Source organism: Bos indicus x Bos taurus, chromosome 16 (genome assembly GCF_003369695.1).
Source record: "Bos indicus x Bos taurus breed Angus x Brahman F1 hybrid chromosome 16, Bos_hybrid_MaternalHap_v2.0, whole genome shotgun sequence".
Lineage (NCBI taxonomy): Eukaryota > Metazoa > Chordata > Mammalia > Artiodactyla > Bovidae > Bos > Bos indicus x Bos taurus.
The window spans coordinates 12,063,445-12,078,918 of record NC_040091.1 but is presented as its reverse complement, the minus strand read 5'-3'; the positions used below and the strand labels follow the sequence as shown (position 1 = coordinate 12,078,918).

At 35.7% G+C, this 15,474-nt stretch overlaps 1 protein-coding gene across 1 annotated transcript in view; it reads left to right on the top strand.

The window, feature by feature from the left end:
• CDC73 (cell division cycle 73) overlaps positions 1 to 14,942 on the top strand; it is a 91,937-nt gene extending 76,995 nt beyond the window's left edge. The window contains exons 14-17 of the mRNA XM_027564411.1: positions 943 to 1,104; positions 4,347 to 4,447; positions 10,328 to 10,469; positions 11,379 to 14,942. Coding sequence (XP_027420212.1) covers positions 943 to 1,104; positions 4,347 to 4,447; positions 10,328 to 10,469; positions 11,379 to 11,415 — 442 coding nt within the window. The 3' untranslated portion in view covers positions 11,416 to 14,942. The remainder of the gene's footprint in view (positions 1 to 942; positions 1,105 to 4,346; positions 4,448 to 10,327; positions 10,470 to 11,378) is intronic.
• Positions 14,943 to 15,474: the final 532 nt, after the last annotated feature.

Below are 15,474 nucleotides of genomic sequence, written 5' to 3'. Positions count from 1 at the left end.
CATTGAAAAACTTTCTGACAGTTTCTTTTAAAGTTAAACATATCCTGCGATCCAACAGTTCCACTCATAGGTATTTATGTAAGAGAATGAAGTGAAAACATACGTCTGTAAAAAGGCTTATACCAGAGTGTTTATAGTAGCTTTATTTGTAATAACCCCAATTTTGGAACCACCCAAATATACCACAGGAGAATGTATAAACAGATTGTGTCAGAGTCATACAATAGAATTTTGCTCAACAGTAAAAAAGAATGAACTACCAGTCTGCCCCTCAGCATGGATGAATGTCAGAAATGTTAAATTGAATGAAAGAAGCCAGGCATGGAAGAGTACATTCTTGTGTGATTCCATATATAGAATTCCTAGAAGTCACCTGTGATGATGGAAAGCAGAGTTATGTGGTTGCCTGTCAGGGAAGAAGTGTAGGGATTACTGAAGTGTGCAGGAGGAAATTTCTCTGGTCTGTTGCACATGTTCTGTATCTTGGTGGGCATGGTGGTTACCTTGTGGAAAGGGGTATTTGGTGACACTCCTTGATGGATTGAATCACCTATCTCTATCTAGCCACATCAGCTCCATTTCAAGTGATCTTTGATTTATAGTAAAATTTCCCTTTTATTAGCATTTGAGAAATCAAGGATTAGTGTGGTTGTGTATGGAACCATGGGGATGCTAAGTGTCACAGCAACACAAACAAATTGCGTCTGAATGTGAGATTCACACACACCGACCTCTCACGTAAGTGAGCTTGACTTCTGTTTGGCGAGCTTGACTTCTGTTTGGCGTGTAAAGGAAAGACCCATATTCTGTACATGCAGAGTGAGTTTATTTTTAAAATAATGTTTTTGGTTTAAAACTATCATTTTAAAAGTAATTTCACAGTACAGTTTCTTTCTCATTTAAGATTGTTGTAGAATCATTTTGTCTCCTATTTTTTAAAAGATTTGTTCCATCAGATGAAAAGAAGAAACAAGGCTGCCAACGAGAAAATGAAACTCTAATTCAGAGAAGAAAAGACCAGATGCAACCGGGGGGCACTGCCATTAGTGTCACAGTTCCTTACAGAGTAGTCGACCAGCCCCTTAAACTAATGCCTCAGGACTGGTAAGTTAATTGATGCTTTTATGTAGTCCTTCATTTTTTGTGTAATTAACAAATACCAAATTTTATCATGAATTCGAGATATTGAATTCTATCCTTGAAACCTGTGTTAGTATCTAATTTAGTCATCAATAATGTTAACATTCTGCTGCTGCTAAGTCGCTTCAGTCATGTCCGACTCTGTGTGACCCCATAGACGGCAGCCCACCAGGCTCCCCTGTCCCTGGGATTCTCCAGGCAAGAACACTGGAGTGGGTTGCCATTTCCTTCTCCAATGCATGAAAGTGAAAAGTGAAAGTGAAGTCTCTCAGTTGTGTCCAACTCTTTGCGACCCCATGGACTGCAGTCTACCAGGCTCCTCCATCCATGGGATTTTCCAGGCAAGAGTACTGGAATGGGGTGCCATCGCCTTCTCCGGTTAACATTCTAGTATTAAGTAAATATAATTTGGATTTACTATATAAGAAGAAGCATTGATGCTTTTGAACTGTGGTGTTGGAGAAGACTCTTGAGAGTCCCTTGGACTGCAAGGAGATCCAACCACTCCATTCTAAAGGAGATTGGTCATGGGTGTTCTTTGGAAGGAATGTGCTAAAGCTGAAACTCCAGTACTTTGGCCACCTCATGCGAAGAGTTGACTCATTGGAAAAGACTCTGATGCTGAGAGGGATTGGGGGCAGGAGGAGAAGGGACAACAGAGGGTGAGATGGCTGGATGGCATCACTGACTCAATGGACGTGACTCTGAGTGAACTCCGGGAGTTGGTGATGGACAGGGAGGCCTGGTGTGCTGCAATTCATGGGGTCGCAAAGAGTCAAACACGACTGAGTGACTGAACTGAAGAAGAAGCATAAACTTGTGGAAAACAGTAAAAAGTCTTTCCACTTGTCCACTTATTCTGGATCAGCTTTTGGAACAAAACAAGTAGACTGATGTTTTAGAGGGCCTATATTTTAGATTTTTGATTTGGAGAATTCAAATTTTCCTTGGTAAAGAAATGGTAAGTGAAAGCATTGTTACTTTTATAGTGAGGGGATAATTTAATGAAAATAATAGCATCATCATCCCAGTTCAGCTCTTTTATTGAATTAAAATATCCTTTAATAAAATATTGAGCTATTTATAATATAAAGTGCCTATATATTCAGATACATGAATTACCTTAAATTATTTCATTAATCTAAGCCAGAATAAAAATACACAGTCTGAGTGTGCATTTCTCTGATACTAAGAGTGTAACACATTGACTCATTAGCTGAAATTTACCTTTGACATACTCATTAGTCTTCAGATATTAGAAAATCAAGCCAATGAGAATACTAGTATGTTAAAGATTTTAGTGAAGAATTAAGGGCTCTCATATTAGAATTCTGTCCTAGTACCTAACAGAGATACTTTGAGTTACAAATGAAGTGTAAGATGAGAATTTCAGGTGTGTTTAAAACTTGTAATAAGTAGAAAGTTATGTCATTTGTATGTTTGCACATATTTGCAGGAAACGGTCATGCAGTGTGTGCAAGTGCCGTCATTGTGCATTGTACTGCTATTGTATATTGGCTTGGGCCCTGGCCATCAGTGTCATAACCTAGGGAAAGTATTTTCCTTACCTTTCTTCTTCTCTTCTCTGTTAATTGTCCTTTTGGGAATTCACTGGGAGTAGTATTTTTATTATCCTGCTTCCCTGCTGACCCTGTGAGACACAGAAGGATCTGGGTGACCTCTGTCTGACAAATTCCCTTTTGTTTAGCAGGCACCTTTGTCCTTCAACTAGTGTGTGCTGCAAGTTACGTCATAAAATTGAGAGGCCATTTAATAGTGTGCTCCATTCCCAAAGATGGTTTAGGCAGTGTGGAGCATACATCCTATGAAATTTTTAATTTAAGATTTAATTTTAACCGTAAGAAATTTTGAGCTGTTAAGAATTTTAAGCTGTGGTTTTTCACAGTAACTATGTTGTTGTAGGTCTTTAACTTGAAGGTAACCTTGGCTTAATATTCCCTTGGATGCGTAAAGTCTCCATCTAACGCAGTGATTATCACAGTATGGTCTGTGGTCCTCTGGGCATTCCCAGGGCCCTTTAAGGGAGTCATGAGGTCAAAACTGTTTTCCAGTATAACAGTGAGTTGGCTGTTGTCATGATTTATCAGTCCCCGTATAGGACGGTAGCATGACTGGTGCACAAGGTCAGTCATTGGTTCCTCCCTCTCTCTCTCCACACCCTCCTCTTCTCCACGCTCTTCCTCCCACCCCACGTCCTGCCTCCTGCTCTCCAGCATACTCTGCTGTTCTGTAAAATAGGGGTAATAGATTACCTCACAGGATTATTTTGAAGTTTAAATGTATAGACATGAATAGGTTGTGTAGACCAGCACTGGAACATTGTGAATGCTTGTAGTAAATCTTACAATGTTGGTTATTACTGTTAATGTTATGATTTTGCTTCCACTTCTTTAGTTGTAGGCTTAAACTGTTTATGGTAGTTGTTTTTATTGTAATTTCTCAAGTTAATTAATACTTTGTAAACTAATGAAATGTAGGGCCCAGAAAGAGATTTGTGCTTTTTTAGGAACAGGAAGTTAAATGTCTGGGAAAAACAAGTTGCTTTAGCATGCACGTGTGCACACACACACACACACACACACACAAAGTAGAGAATTCAGAGTGAGTGAAATAGTTGTAAAACAATCGAAAAAGTTTAAAAGTTTAGGTGATTTCTGTACTCAGATTATTTTCCAGATAATCAGAAGAACTCAAAATAAGGTGTTGGAGCTTTAGTGAATAGTGAATTCAAAATACTGAACTATTGTAATTTATGCTATTTTTAATTAAAGTGAAACATTTAAGATGTGTTTGAATTTTAAATGATTTTATTTTAAAACCAACTTTTTCAATTAACAGATACACTATTGTTCCCTATTACATTTAGAAAAATAGGCCCACTAATATAGATCAGGCAGAGATAAAATTCTGAAAGGATCTCATGTAAGGACTGTGCATGTAATTATGTTTAAATGACTTAGGTGTTAAAAACAACGCATGGGGAGTATAGCAGTCGTTAACGTTCTCTACTGCTGTAACATAAAGAGAATGGTGGACATGCAGCACTGTGGTTTCCCTCACAGACATGTGGACAGGAGACTCCACTGCAGGAGTGATGGTGAGACTCTTTCCCTAAGGGTTGTAGTAACTGAGAATGCCTGAGCTACTCAGTTTCCACTCTTCCCTTTCCTCTTCTCTGCTAACAGGGACCGGGTCGTAGCAGTTTTTGTGCAGGGTCCTGCTTGGCAGTTCAAAGGTTGGCCGTGGCTTTTGCCTGATGGATCACCAGTTGACATATTTGCTAAAAGTAAGATTCTCTTTGTTTTTACTGCCTATCTAATGTAGAAATGTTTTATTATTTAAAAATAAATTTAACAAATGCTTTATTATTTAAGAGAAAGAGCCATCTATGGCTCTGTACATGTGGTGTGTATATCAAAGGATTCTTATTAAGTACCATATATTTTTACTTTTAAACACCTGTGAAATATTTTAAAAGTCTTCTTTGGAGTATTAATATTTTCTGTGTATTTATATCTAAAAGTGAATTATTGCCTATGTTTCAACATTAATAATTACTTTGTAGGTTGCTTAGAAATCATTAATCTTGTTGCATGTACATACAGCTAGTCTTTAAATAGGCTGACTTTTGCTGAACTAACAATGCCACTTGACTGTTGGCTGCTGTTCCCGCTGTCTGAAATGGTTGCAGCAGAAGTGGCCCTTTTCTGTTTGTTCAGATCTCAGCCAATTACTCTCTCCTTTAGGGAACCCCCTCCTCTGACCGTCCTGGAAGTAGCCTTTACTTTCTACTGGTGATCTCATGGTAACATTCGTTGCTTGACTTGACCTCATGTTTATATCTGTATTGTAAGTCCTCCGTGGCTGTAATGCTAGTTCCAGGATGTGAGCAGCGTGGTCTGACTCATTGAGTCTCGTGTCATCAGCACAGAAAAGAGCATGGCACTGGGAAGCATTTTGTAGACACCTATTATTAAATATGTAAATTTCATGTATCATATCTTTTGTGGGTCATATTTTGGCATTATTAATACACCAAAAGTAGAAGAATTAAAGTCTGACTGAATAGCAATTCCATGAACTGTAGCCTGTCAGGCTTCTCTGTCTGTCTATGGAATTCTTCAGGCAAGAGTACTGGAGTAGGTTGCCAATTTCTTCTCCAGGGGGTCTTCCTGACACAGGGATTGAACCTGAGTCTCCTGCGTTGTAGGCAGATTCTTTACCATTTGAGCCACCAGGGAAGCCCTTTTATTCGTAGGGATATTCAAATTATTATTTAATTTGAGTACCCAGTGAAGTTAGTATCAGTAATAAAATCATGTTTTAAAAAGTGTCCTCATGAAACAAGTTTGTTTGTTAGAAATAACATCTTTAGTTATTTTGAATGTAGATTGTGCTACTGTGAAATCCAGCTGTTTGTTGTTTTAAATAAAGCAGTTTAGTTTTTGTCAGTGGTGCCACCATTCTTTTAGGCCGAAAACTGCCCAAGCTTGAAAGCTTTTAATCATCATTCTCCTACCTTCATTCAGTTTTTAAAATGAATGCTAATATGACGATAGTTTTTTTTTTTGTTATTTCCAAAACCTGAGTAATGCACAGATTTGATAAATAGAAGTCAAAGATACAGAGAGAGTGGGAATTTTAATGAAAGCAAAATGTCACTGAACACTAATTTTGTTGTGTTTTACCTACTTGCTTGCCTTGTTGACTGGTACTGTAATAAACAGTGATTAGAATGTCTTGAAGATAAAAATACTCTCCAAATTTCATTAAGAACATAACTTTTAATTGTGGTTTTGTTCAGATCATTAGTCTTCAAAAACTTAGATAAGGACTTAGAGAATTTTTTTTTAAGTTAACAATTATGATTTTCTTCCATGAATTACTCTTTCTCTTAAACCTTCCTTCTTTACTTAACCAGCATTTAAAATGAAAGTACTCTTGCCCTTCCATCTAAACACATGGGAAAAAACCCTTTCCTCTTCCCTCACCTTTTCTTCTGGCTTCCTCTTTCCCTCCACAGCCAAGCCTTTGAAACAGTTGTCTCGCTTTCTGTTTGATCACAAGCAGCTGTGGTGGTACTCTGCTCACCTGCTGAACCGCTCCCACAGGGATCCAGATAGTGGCTACTTTTGGTCTCCTTATAATATTACTCTTGATCCATTTCCTCTTCTTAAAATGTTCTTTTCTGAGGGCTTGTTAAATTTATTCAGACTCTAGCTATTTTTCCTCTGGCTTTCAGTGACATCAGTGACATTTTTGTGTTCCTGCTTCTCTCCTGCTTTAATTATAGACACTCGAGGAGATCTGGTGGCTTCCCGTCACCATCTCTGTCCTTAGTTTTAAGTTATGTCTCTGGCTGATGTATGGGCCTCTCTGTCTCACCGATGACCAGGTGGCTCCCTGTGAAGTCCCATTGGTGCATTGGACTCTGCCTCTTCCGAGAGGAATCTGTTGTCTTACATTCTCCATCCTCCCCAGACTGTTCTTTTCCTCAGTTTTTTTAATAATTTGCATAAGCCAGAAATTTAGAAATATGTCATCTCCAGCTTTTAGCTGGTCTGCTTGCTGTAAATTAACTCTTGACTGTTATAGCTTCTCACCTTTCCCCCAGTCTACATGGAAAATGATAATATCTGTATAGCATAGGGATAAACTGAGGGTACTTGGTGAAAAAATGTATTTTCTTTGTGCTGCATAATAAAATACAGAGGTTTAGAGAAGATCTTAAATATTAAACTCTATAAAATTGCCAAATAAAATCTTTTCAAAATTATGAGAAATTTGAGCTTGATACTGATTTTTAAAAATACTGTTTTTTAGGCTTCAAGTCCAAGATTTTTAAGTGACAATTTCTTCAAATTTTTTGGTTATCATTGAGAAAATTTTCTGATTTAATAATCTTCTCTATTCTGTCCCTTTGTCATTTTCCGTGCCATCATCTACCAAAATGCTATATGAGAGCACCTTTTCTGTTTTTTTGTTTCTGCAAAAAATGTATTGACAACAGTCATGCAGTTTGCAGAAAATGAACAACAACAAATTTTGTAAAGTTTTGCTTTAGTACTCCCAGATAACTGTCTATATATAAAAGAATCTTATTTTTTCTATTTTGGGTGAGGCTTAAAAACTATGTCTTTTTCTGAATAAGAAAGATAAGTTTGCTTGCCACCATTGCTTCATGCTAATAAGATACTTTGTGTGATGAAAGAAACTGTTTCCTCATTTTGTGACATAAACTTTTTGAACTCTGATATTCAGTTTTAATTTAAAAATTGTGTATTCTGTAAATAATACACAAAATGTAAAAAATAAATGCTATGTAAACTAAATCTACTGAAATTAGTAAAGGGGATTATTGGCCCTTGTGACTTTAAATAAGTCATTTAAAAAATTATAACTCATGTATTTTTAAGAATGATTTGAAACAAATAATGAGAAGATCAGAAAAGAGAAACGTGTAATAAGCAGAGAATACTGAATAGTGACTTCATTTGATTTAAAAATTTAAAGAAACAAATATTTTTTCCATATATAATAAGTATTTTGAAAATGGCTTTTCTGAATCCATAACATACAGTCCCTTTAATGAATTGGTTTAAATTGATTAATTTGAATTAAATTCAAAATAAATAATATACTCAGTGAGGAGACCTTTATGTATAAAAGCAAATACTTTAGCAATAATGTTTATGTGTTTTTTGGGCCACTGGAGGGTCACAAATGGTTTATTTTGTATTTTAATCAAGAATTAGACCTTGATTACTTGTTAACATCAAAAGCCAGTAAGCCTGCAAATGATATGGAACAAGCAGTCTATAAAGAGCTATTAAAAACAATTAACAGTCAATCATTTTTCTCTTTAGAAACTCCTAATACTAGAGATCATAATGGTGATAGTAATGTTTATATCTTGAATGTTGGAAGAGAAAGCAAAAAATGGAAAGAAAAGCAAAACGTCCTCCATGTGCACAAGTAAAACTAACACTCCACTGATGATAAACTGATTGCAGATACAGTGATAAACTGCCGAGGATGGTCCAGCCAGATAGATGATCAAAGAGGAAGATTCAGAGTCAGTGTTTTGTGGTCACCTGTCAACCTTGGCAGCATACATTTGTTGGGAAGTTTTGTCCTGGAGTCTCTTATCTCCCTAGAGATAGCTTTTGAAAGTGAAAATAATTTCACCTTTTTGGTTCAAACTACCCAGTGGTTTATTATCACATTTGAAATAAATTTCAGAATTTTTTTTTTTTTTTTTTTTTTACCATGGCTGAGTAGAATCTACACGTAGGACATTGCCTACAGAGAGTTGTTCTTGGGTAGGGCATTCTGAGCTTGCTTCTGCCCGAAATCCTGTTTTTCAGGATCTTTGCTAGACTCTTTTTATATCAAGTAAATATCTATTTCTAGGTCACCTTCTCTAGAGAGCTTCCAGTTCTTCTTCTTTTTCATCATTTCTTACCATGTCCCATCATTTCTTACCGTGTCCCACTTGCTAATTACCTCTTGAATCTTTCCTGTCATATGTGTATCTTCTCCCCAGTAGAGCAGATCTGTCTCTCTCTCCTCTACGTTTTATACCGTATCATTCAGTTCAGTCGCTGAGTTGTGTCCGACTCTTTGCGACCCCATGAATCGCAGCACGCCAGGCCTCCCTGTCCATCACCAACTCCCGGAGTTCACCCAGACTCACGTTCATCAAGTCAGTGATGCCATCCAGCCATCTCATCCTCTGTCGTCCCCTTTTCCTCCTGCCCCCAATCCCTCCCAGCATTAGAGTCTTTTCCAATGAGTCAGCTCTTCGCACGAGGTGGCCAAAGTACTGGAGTTTCAGCTTTAGCATCATTCCTTCCAAAGAAATCCCAGGGCTGATCTCCTTCAGAATGGACTGGTTGGATCTCCTTGCAGTCCAAGGAACTCTCAAGAGTCTTCTCCAACACCACAGTTCAAAAGCATCAATTCTTCGGCGCTGAGCCTTCTTCACAGTCCAACTCTCACATCCAACATGACCACAGGAAAAACCATAGCCTTGACTAGATGGACCTTTGTTGGCAGAGTAATGTCTCTGCTTCTCAATGTGCTATCTAGGTTGGTCATAACTTTCCTTCCAAGGAGTAAGTGTCTTTTAATCTCTTGGCTGCAGTCACCGTATCATTGGTCTCTGCTAAACACTTTGCAGAGTGGGTCGTCATGTCTTAGGCAACCATGCAAGCTCCTTAATGTGACTTTTAGGACCAACATTGCTCTGAACCTCTGTGGTCTTCATCCATTTCCTGTGTTACTTTGCATGATGCAACTTTGTTAAATTTCTTTAGTTTCTAAACTAAACCAGTTTCTCTTTGAACATGCTCTTGAATCTTTCCTGTCATATGTGTATCTTCTTCTCCCCAGTAGAGCAGAGCTCGCTCTCTCTTCTCTAGGTTTTATACTGTATCAGTGGTCTCTGCTGCGATTCATGGGGTCGCAAAGAGTAGGACATGACTGAGCGACTGAACTGAACTGAAACACTTTGCAGAGTGGGTCGTCATGTCTCTTAGGCAACCATGCAAGCTCCTTAATGTGACCTTTAGGACGAACATTGCTCTGAACCTCTGTGGTCTTCATCCATTTCCTGTGTTACTTTGCATGATACAACTTTGTTAAATTTCTTTAGTTTCTAAACTAAACCAGTTTCTGTTTGAACGTGCTCTTCTGTTAACTGGGTCACTTTTGTTCTGTGTTTGCCTAATTCTTATGCCACCCTACCTATCCAAGCCTTTTCTGAATCCCGTAATCTGGGTAAACTACTCTCTGGTGTTTCTGTGATATTCTACTACCTTTATCATGCTTTATGTGAGTAGGCATTTTCTTATTATCCTTCACTGGATCATACACATTTTATTTTATTTCATTCTTCATTGCAGTCCCCAGTGGCTGACGTGTATAAGCCTCAGTAAATTTTTGTTGAATTAAATGCTTTGGGAGATACTATAGTGCTTAGCCTCTATTTTAGAGATCACTTAGGTTGTAATGAAGCTTTTTCAGTAGAAGAAAGGTTGAACTTTTTTTTTTTTTTCTAAGTTTTTTTGGTTACTGTCTGTGGTTGGTTTTTTATTCCTTTATAAAATATTTTTATAATGTTGATTACAGTTTGAATAAAGAACATTATTTCTCCTACTTCTAGTTAAAGCCTTCCATCTCAAATATGATGAAGTTCGTCTGGACCCAAATGTTCAAAAATGGGACGTAACAGTATTAGAACTCAGCTATCACAAACGTCATCTGGACAGACCAGTTTTCTTACGATTCTGGGAAACATTGGATAGGTAATCATGATCCTAAAATGCACTTACTTCTGCTTTACTGCAGTAGTTTTCCTGTCTCTCAGTTGTATTTTAGGTTCCTTAAAGTTGTGAACCATATCCCGCAGCTCCCCTTTCAAACATTGCTTAATTTGATGTTGATCTAAAATAGGTAATTAGCAAAGTATCTTTGTTGTATTGACTTTGGAAACAAAGGGAGAAAGGGCTTAAAGCTTAGTAGAGAGAATACTAAAGCTGAGTTCAAAGACTCAGATTTGGTCTTGTTTTTGTGATTTGGCTCTAATGAACCCTGTGACTTTTCTGAACCTTGTTTTCTGTCTATCCAAGGAACTGGCTTTAAGCAGTCCCTTCATTTTTTGACAGGACCTTTCGAAAGGTTTCTGACTCGAGGTATGGGTACCTGGTAGCTTGTGAAAGGAATTTGGTTTTTGAATTTATCCTGATTACTAGTATAAATTGGTTTTTTCTAAAGCCCTTTACAATAATATCAGTTTTATAATTGGAAAGTAAGGACAGCATATGATCACAGTACCACTGAACCTGTTCTCATTTGAGGTACTTTCTAAAGCCTGTAACTTTCTTGGTCTCTCTCCAAATATTATGTGTTTCCTCAGAGTCAGAGATGATTGAGATAACCCAGTGGTTGTAATTGATAATATATTAAAGAGAATCATTTATTATCCTAGCCAGAAGCCCTTACATTGTAGAAATTAATAAGATGAATGGTTTTTCTGGCTTACTTCAGAAATCTTCATATTCCCAAAGGTTACAGTATCTACTTTTTAGAAAGCAAAACATCCTGTTCCACTGTTGATTTTAAGCTTTAAAAATACCAATACTTATTTTTACATGTAGTATTCTAAAAATTCTAAAATTCCTATAATCATTATGACCTATTATAATATTTTTCAGGTACATGGTAAAGCACAAATCCCACTTGAGATTCTGAGTTACTTGTTTTCTTGCTTTTCTGGAAATCTGAATTAAGATGATAACACCGCGGATATACCATGATACACCATGCTCAAAAGACTGGGACTGAAGCTTTATGAATTTATCAAGAACTTAAAAATGAAGAAGGTCACGGATCGATCTTTTATAAAACCTTATTTGATGATTTATGCTTCAAAGGGATGATGCCTGTCATCCATATAAGCAAACTTTTTGGCTTACAACTATTTTTTTAATATTAGTCTTCTAGTCTGTAATGGAAATTGTATATTTTGATAGAAGTTTTTTCTCCATTGGTTACATTAGCATCACTTAAAATTTGTTTCTCTAGAAAATAAATACAGGTTACAAATGTGTGTATATGTAGAGGTTATAAGGCTCTCTAAGCCATCTTGCTTCTGATTTTTCATTGCTCTTTAATTCCTTTTATTGAAAATACTATGTTATGAATGGTATTAAATTTTAGTCTCTGAAACTTCAAAAACCAAGCAAAGGGATGTGACTTTTGAATGAATCAAAATGTCAGCCTGTATGTGTACTATACTTTCTCTTTATTTAAAAAGGAATAATGAAAAATCAAGAACAGTTCTTCAGCTTTGGTTGAACTGTTCAGTTTTTCAAGACTTCTTTACTTATAATGAATACATTTAATGAATGTACATTCTTCTCACTGACTTTGGTAATTTTAAAACTTAGAGTGATATATTTCTATCTGTGATATCTTTCCACTTGAAAAATCTCAAAACACAAGATTAAAAACCTAATAGGCTATAATATTTTTATTTTGGGAGCCAGAATATGATTCGGGGGAAAGAAATGTGTAAGTCCTTCTGCAGTGTAACTTTATCTTTTCTCTTAAGTCCACCTTCAATTCTTCCTTTATATGGTATAGGATTTTGCGTCTTCTATTTCTAGGCATGTTCTTATCTTCCATTATCTTTAATATTGATAACTCTCCCAGACACCAAAGAACATATTTGCTTAATTAAGTGTCTGAACAGAAACAAGATGAAAACACTGGTATTTTTATGTGTGTATTCAATATCGTATAAAATATAAAACCTATATTTTAACTTAGTAAAATATTTTACTACTTCTGTACTTTAGACAGAGTGTTGCCTCCAAGGTACAATGAATGAACATTTTTCTTGAGTCTTGATCCATCTTTTATTCCTTAAAAAGCAACTTGGACCCTTTACTCCCCTAAAGAGTTTTTACCACTAGAATTGTTGCTGATCATTCATCTTATGCCATTCCGGTCCTCCCCCTCCCCCGACATTTAGCTCCTTTCTGGGTTAAGCTGACATTACCTAGCCTCATTTTGAAACTTAATGCTGTCATAAAAATGAGAAGCACTTATTATTTATTTTTTAAGTAACCACAAAAGTCCATGTCAGTAATGAATAGGAAAAGTATTTATTCATATGAAATTTACTAGGTTCTTCAGGAAAAAAGCGGTCAGCATTTTAAATTATTAGGATTTAGGATATGTATAAGATTTGAACAGATTGTGCCCCGCCCCCCACTTCTTACCTTCTCTGCATCCTTTCTTCTTGAAAATTCAAATTTGTTCACATTAGAATTTCTCAGTATATAAATTGTTTTCAAAATAAATTATGTATTGTATGAACTTTCTCCATGATGAAATAGTCAAGGACTAGAATCTGTAATATTTTAATGTAAGATTACTTGTTAAGACTACTACAAGTGGACATGAACTACCTTTCTATAAAGATTTTTAGTATTTATACTTATGTATGAAATTTACTTTTACAGAGTGTGGTTATAACTCAGAACATCTACTTTCAATAGGGTTTATTTTTCTATCTTGAATTGCCTTACTTGTATTCAAAGGCTCTGGAAATCATTAGGAAAAGTACAAATATGCTATTTCATGTATCTTAAACTCGGGTAGACCCTTAATACATACTTAATTTCTTTTCCTTTTTTAAAAATTCATTCCTTTGTCTAGGTCCATGGAATTCATTTTATAGCCATTAGTTCTAAGGGAAAAAAAAAAAGACCAAGCTTCTGGCCAATCACTCTTCCTCTGTCATGACTCCAGGTCCTGTAGCAGTGCCTGTCACAGTGCCTTGCGCATAGTAGGCATTCAGGAAACGTTCTGTGCATGAATGAGTGATGGAGTTTCAGTATAACTGGTTTATTACAAAGCATTGACTTTACTTGATCTTGGAGCTTAAAAATATAGAATTACAGTGAATGAAGACTCCTATGCACATATTTTGATGGAAATGAAATACACATTAGTAAGCTTGATTTATCCACAAGTAACTGGAGACACCCGTGTCTTGTCCCACCAGTAAAATAAAGCTCCTTTTCTTCATTCATAGGGTACCTTTCTGAGTCGGGCAACAATCAGAAGCTTGTGGGTTTCCATCAGCAGCTCTCAACTCTGACTGTATACTAGAATCACTTGGGGGCCTTTAAAACATTCCATTACCTGAATCCTGTTTCTGATTTTATTTGTCTGGGATGAGACCCGTTCATCAGTATTTTTAAAAAGTCCTTCAGGTAATTTTATGTTCAAAAAGGATTGAAAATCACTGGTTAAATATGAAAACAATTAAATATTGTGTCGTCTCCTCCTTTTTTTGTTTTTGTTTTTTTCTTTTGTGGCCACCTTTTGCACTAGACCATCCCCATTATTGGTGGTATTGGCCTATGAGTTCCACATGACAAATTCAAGTCTTATTTATTTAATGTAGGAATATTTTGTTTAATATTTAAATAATGTTTAATATATTTCCTTATAAACTAGTCTTATACTTTATGATTTGTTTCCCATGTATCCATCCTTTACTAACTTTTTCTTTCAACAGCAGTGTGACAACAGTCCAAAAGAAATAACTGATTCATAGAGGAAAATTTCATAATTTTTAAGGTAGAAGGAAGTAAAGTATTAATTTCTTATCTGCCATGCAGAATTAGACAAATAGAGTTTGCTTATGAAAGGAAAGAGGCATACTTTTTAATTGGTCTACACAGAAAAGTAAAAGTAAATTATTCATTTAAATAAGATTCATTATCTAATGAACATTGAAGGAAATATTTTTCCTAAATAAAAAATATTGTGACTCCTAATAAAATTAAAGTGATGACATTGTTCTTTTTTTGGGAGGTGGGGAGGGGGGTATTTAGTTGCCGTATTTCTTATTACATAGCAATTCTATTTTATTGGTATTAATAATAGAAGCTGTAATGATAAGGGTATACATATGTACATGGCCAGGAATAAATTGCCACTCTTCCAGATAACTGTTCTATGAGTCTTACTAGTTTATAAATTAGTTTATGAAATTTTTTAAGACCAGTGGTATATTTTATAATATTACAAATGCATTCTTTACAAAAGCTGGTCAAAATTAAAAGAACCATGAAAAATAATCACATTAACCTTAATATTATATGACTGAGCTTTTATTATTCAGTTGGATTTGATGTGAAATGGACTGCTCTAACCATGGTATATTAACTTGAGAAATAAAAAGGGGAGAAATGACTGAATTTGACTTAAGAATTGGATTAGAAATTTTGAAATGCCACGTGCTGTGTGTTCTGGCCAGCTCGAAGCCACTTTGCCAGCTCATTGCCGACTGAAGACCCCAGCATGGTTTCTACATTAACATGTTGGAATAATAAGTAAGAGAAGAAATTTCAATGTATAATAGATGTATAAAGAATTACATTTAGTAAATGGATAATAGGTGATAACACTTCCAGGTTATTGGTCTGTTTGTTTTTTTTATGTATTATTTTAGGTAGTGTTTATAAGAATATCTTGGGAGTTATAAATGTGTGCCATTTAAGTGAGTAAAGTTAATGAAATAAAACTAGTTTTATTGCCGAAGTTCAAAAAGTGGGGTGATACTATGTCAAATTTTAGTAAATGACCTACCTCTCAGAATATTGCCACTGAATTCCATTTCTATCCACTTTAAAGTTACTAAAAGCTATTTAACCTCCATGTTTGATTATAGTGCTTCATATGTAATGCAGTTGATGTACATGGTATAGGCAGTATCAGTGATTATTTATC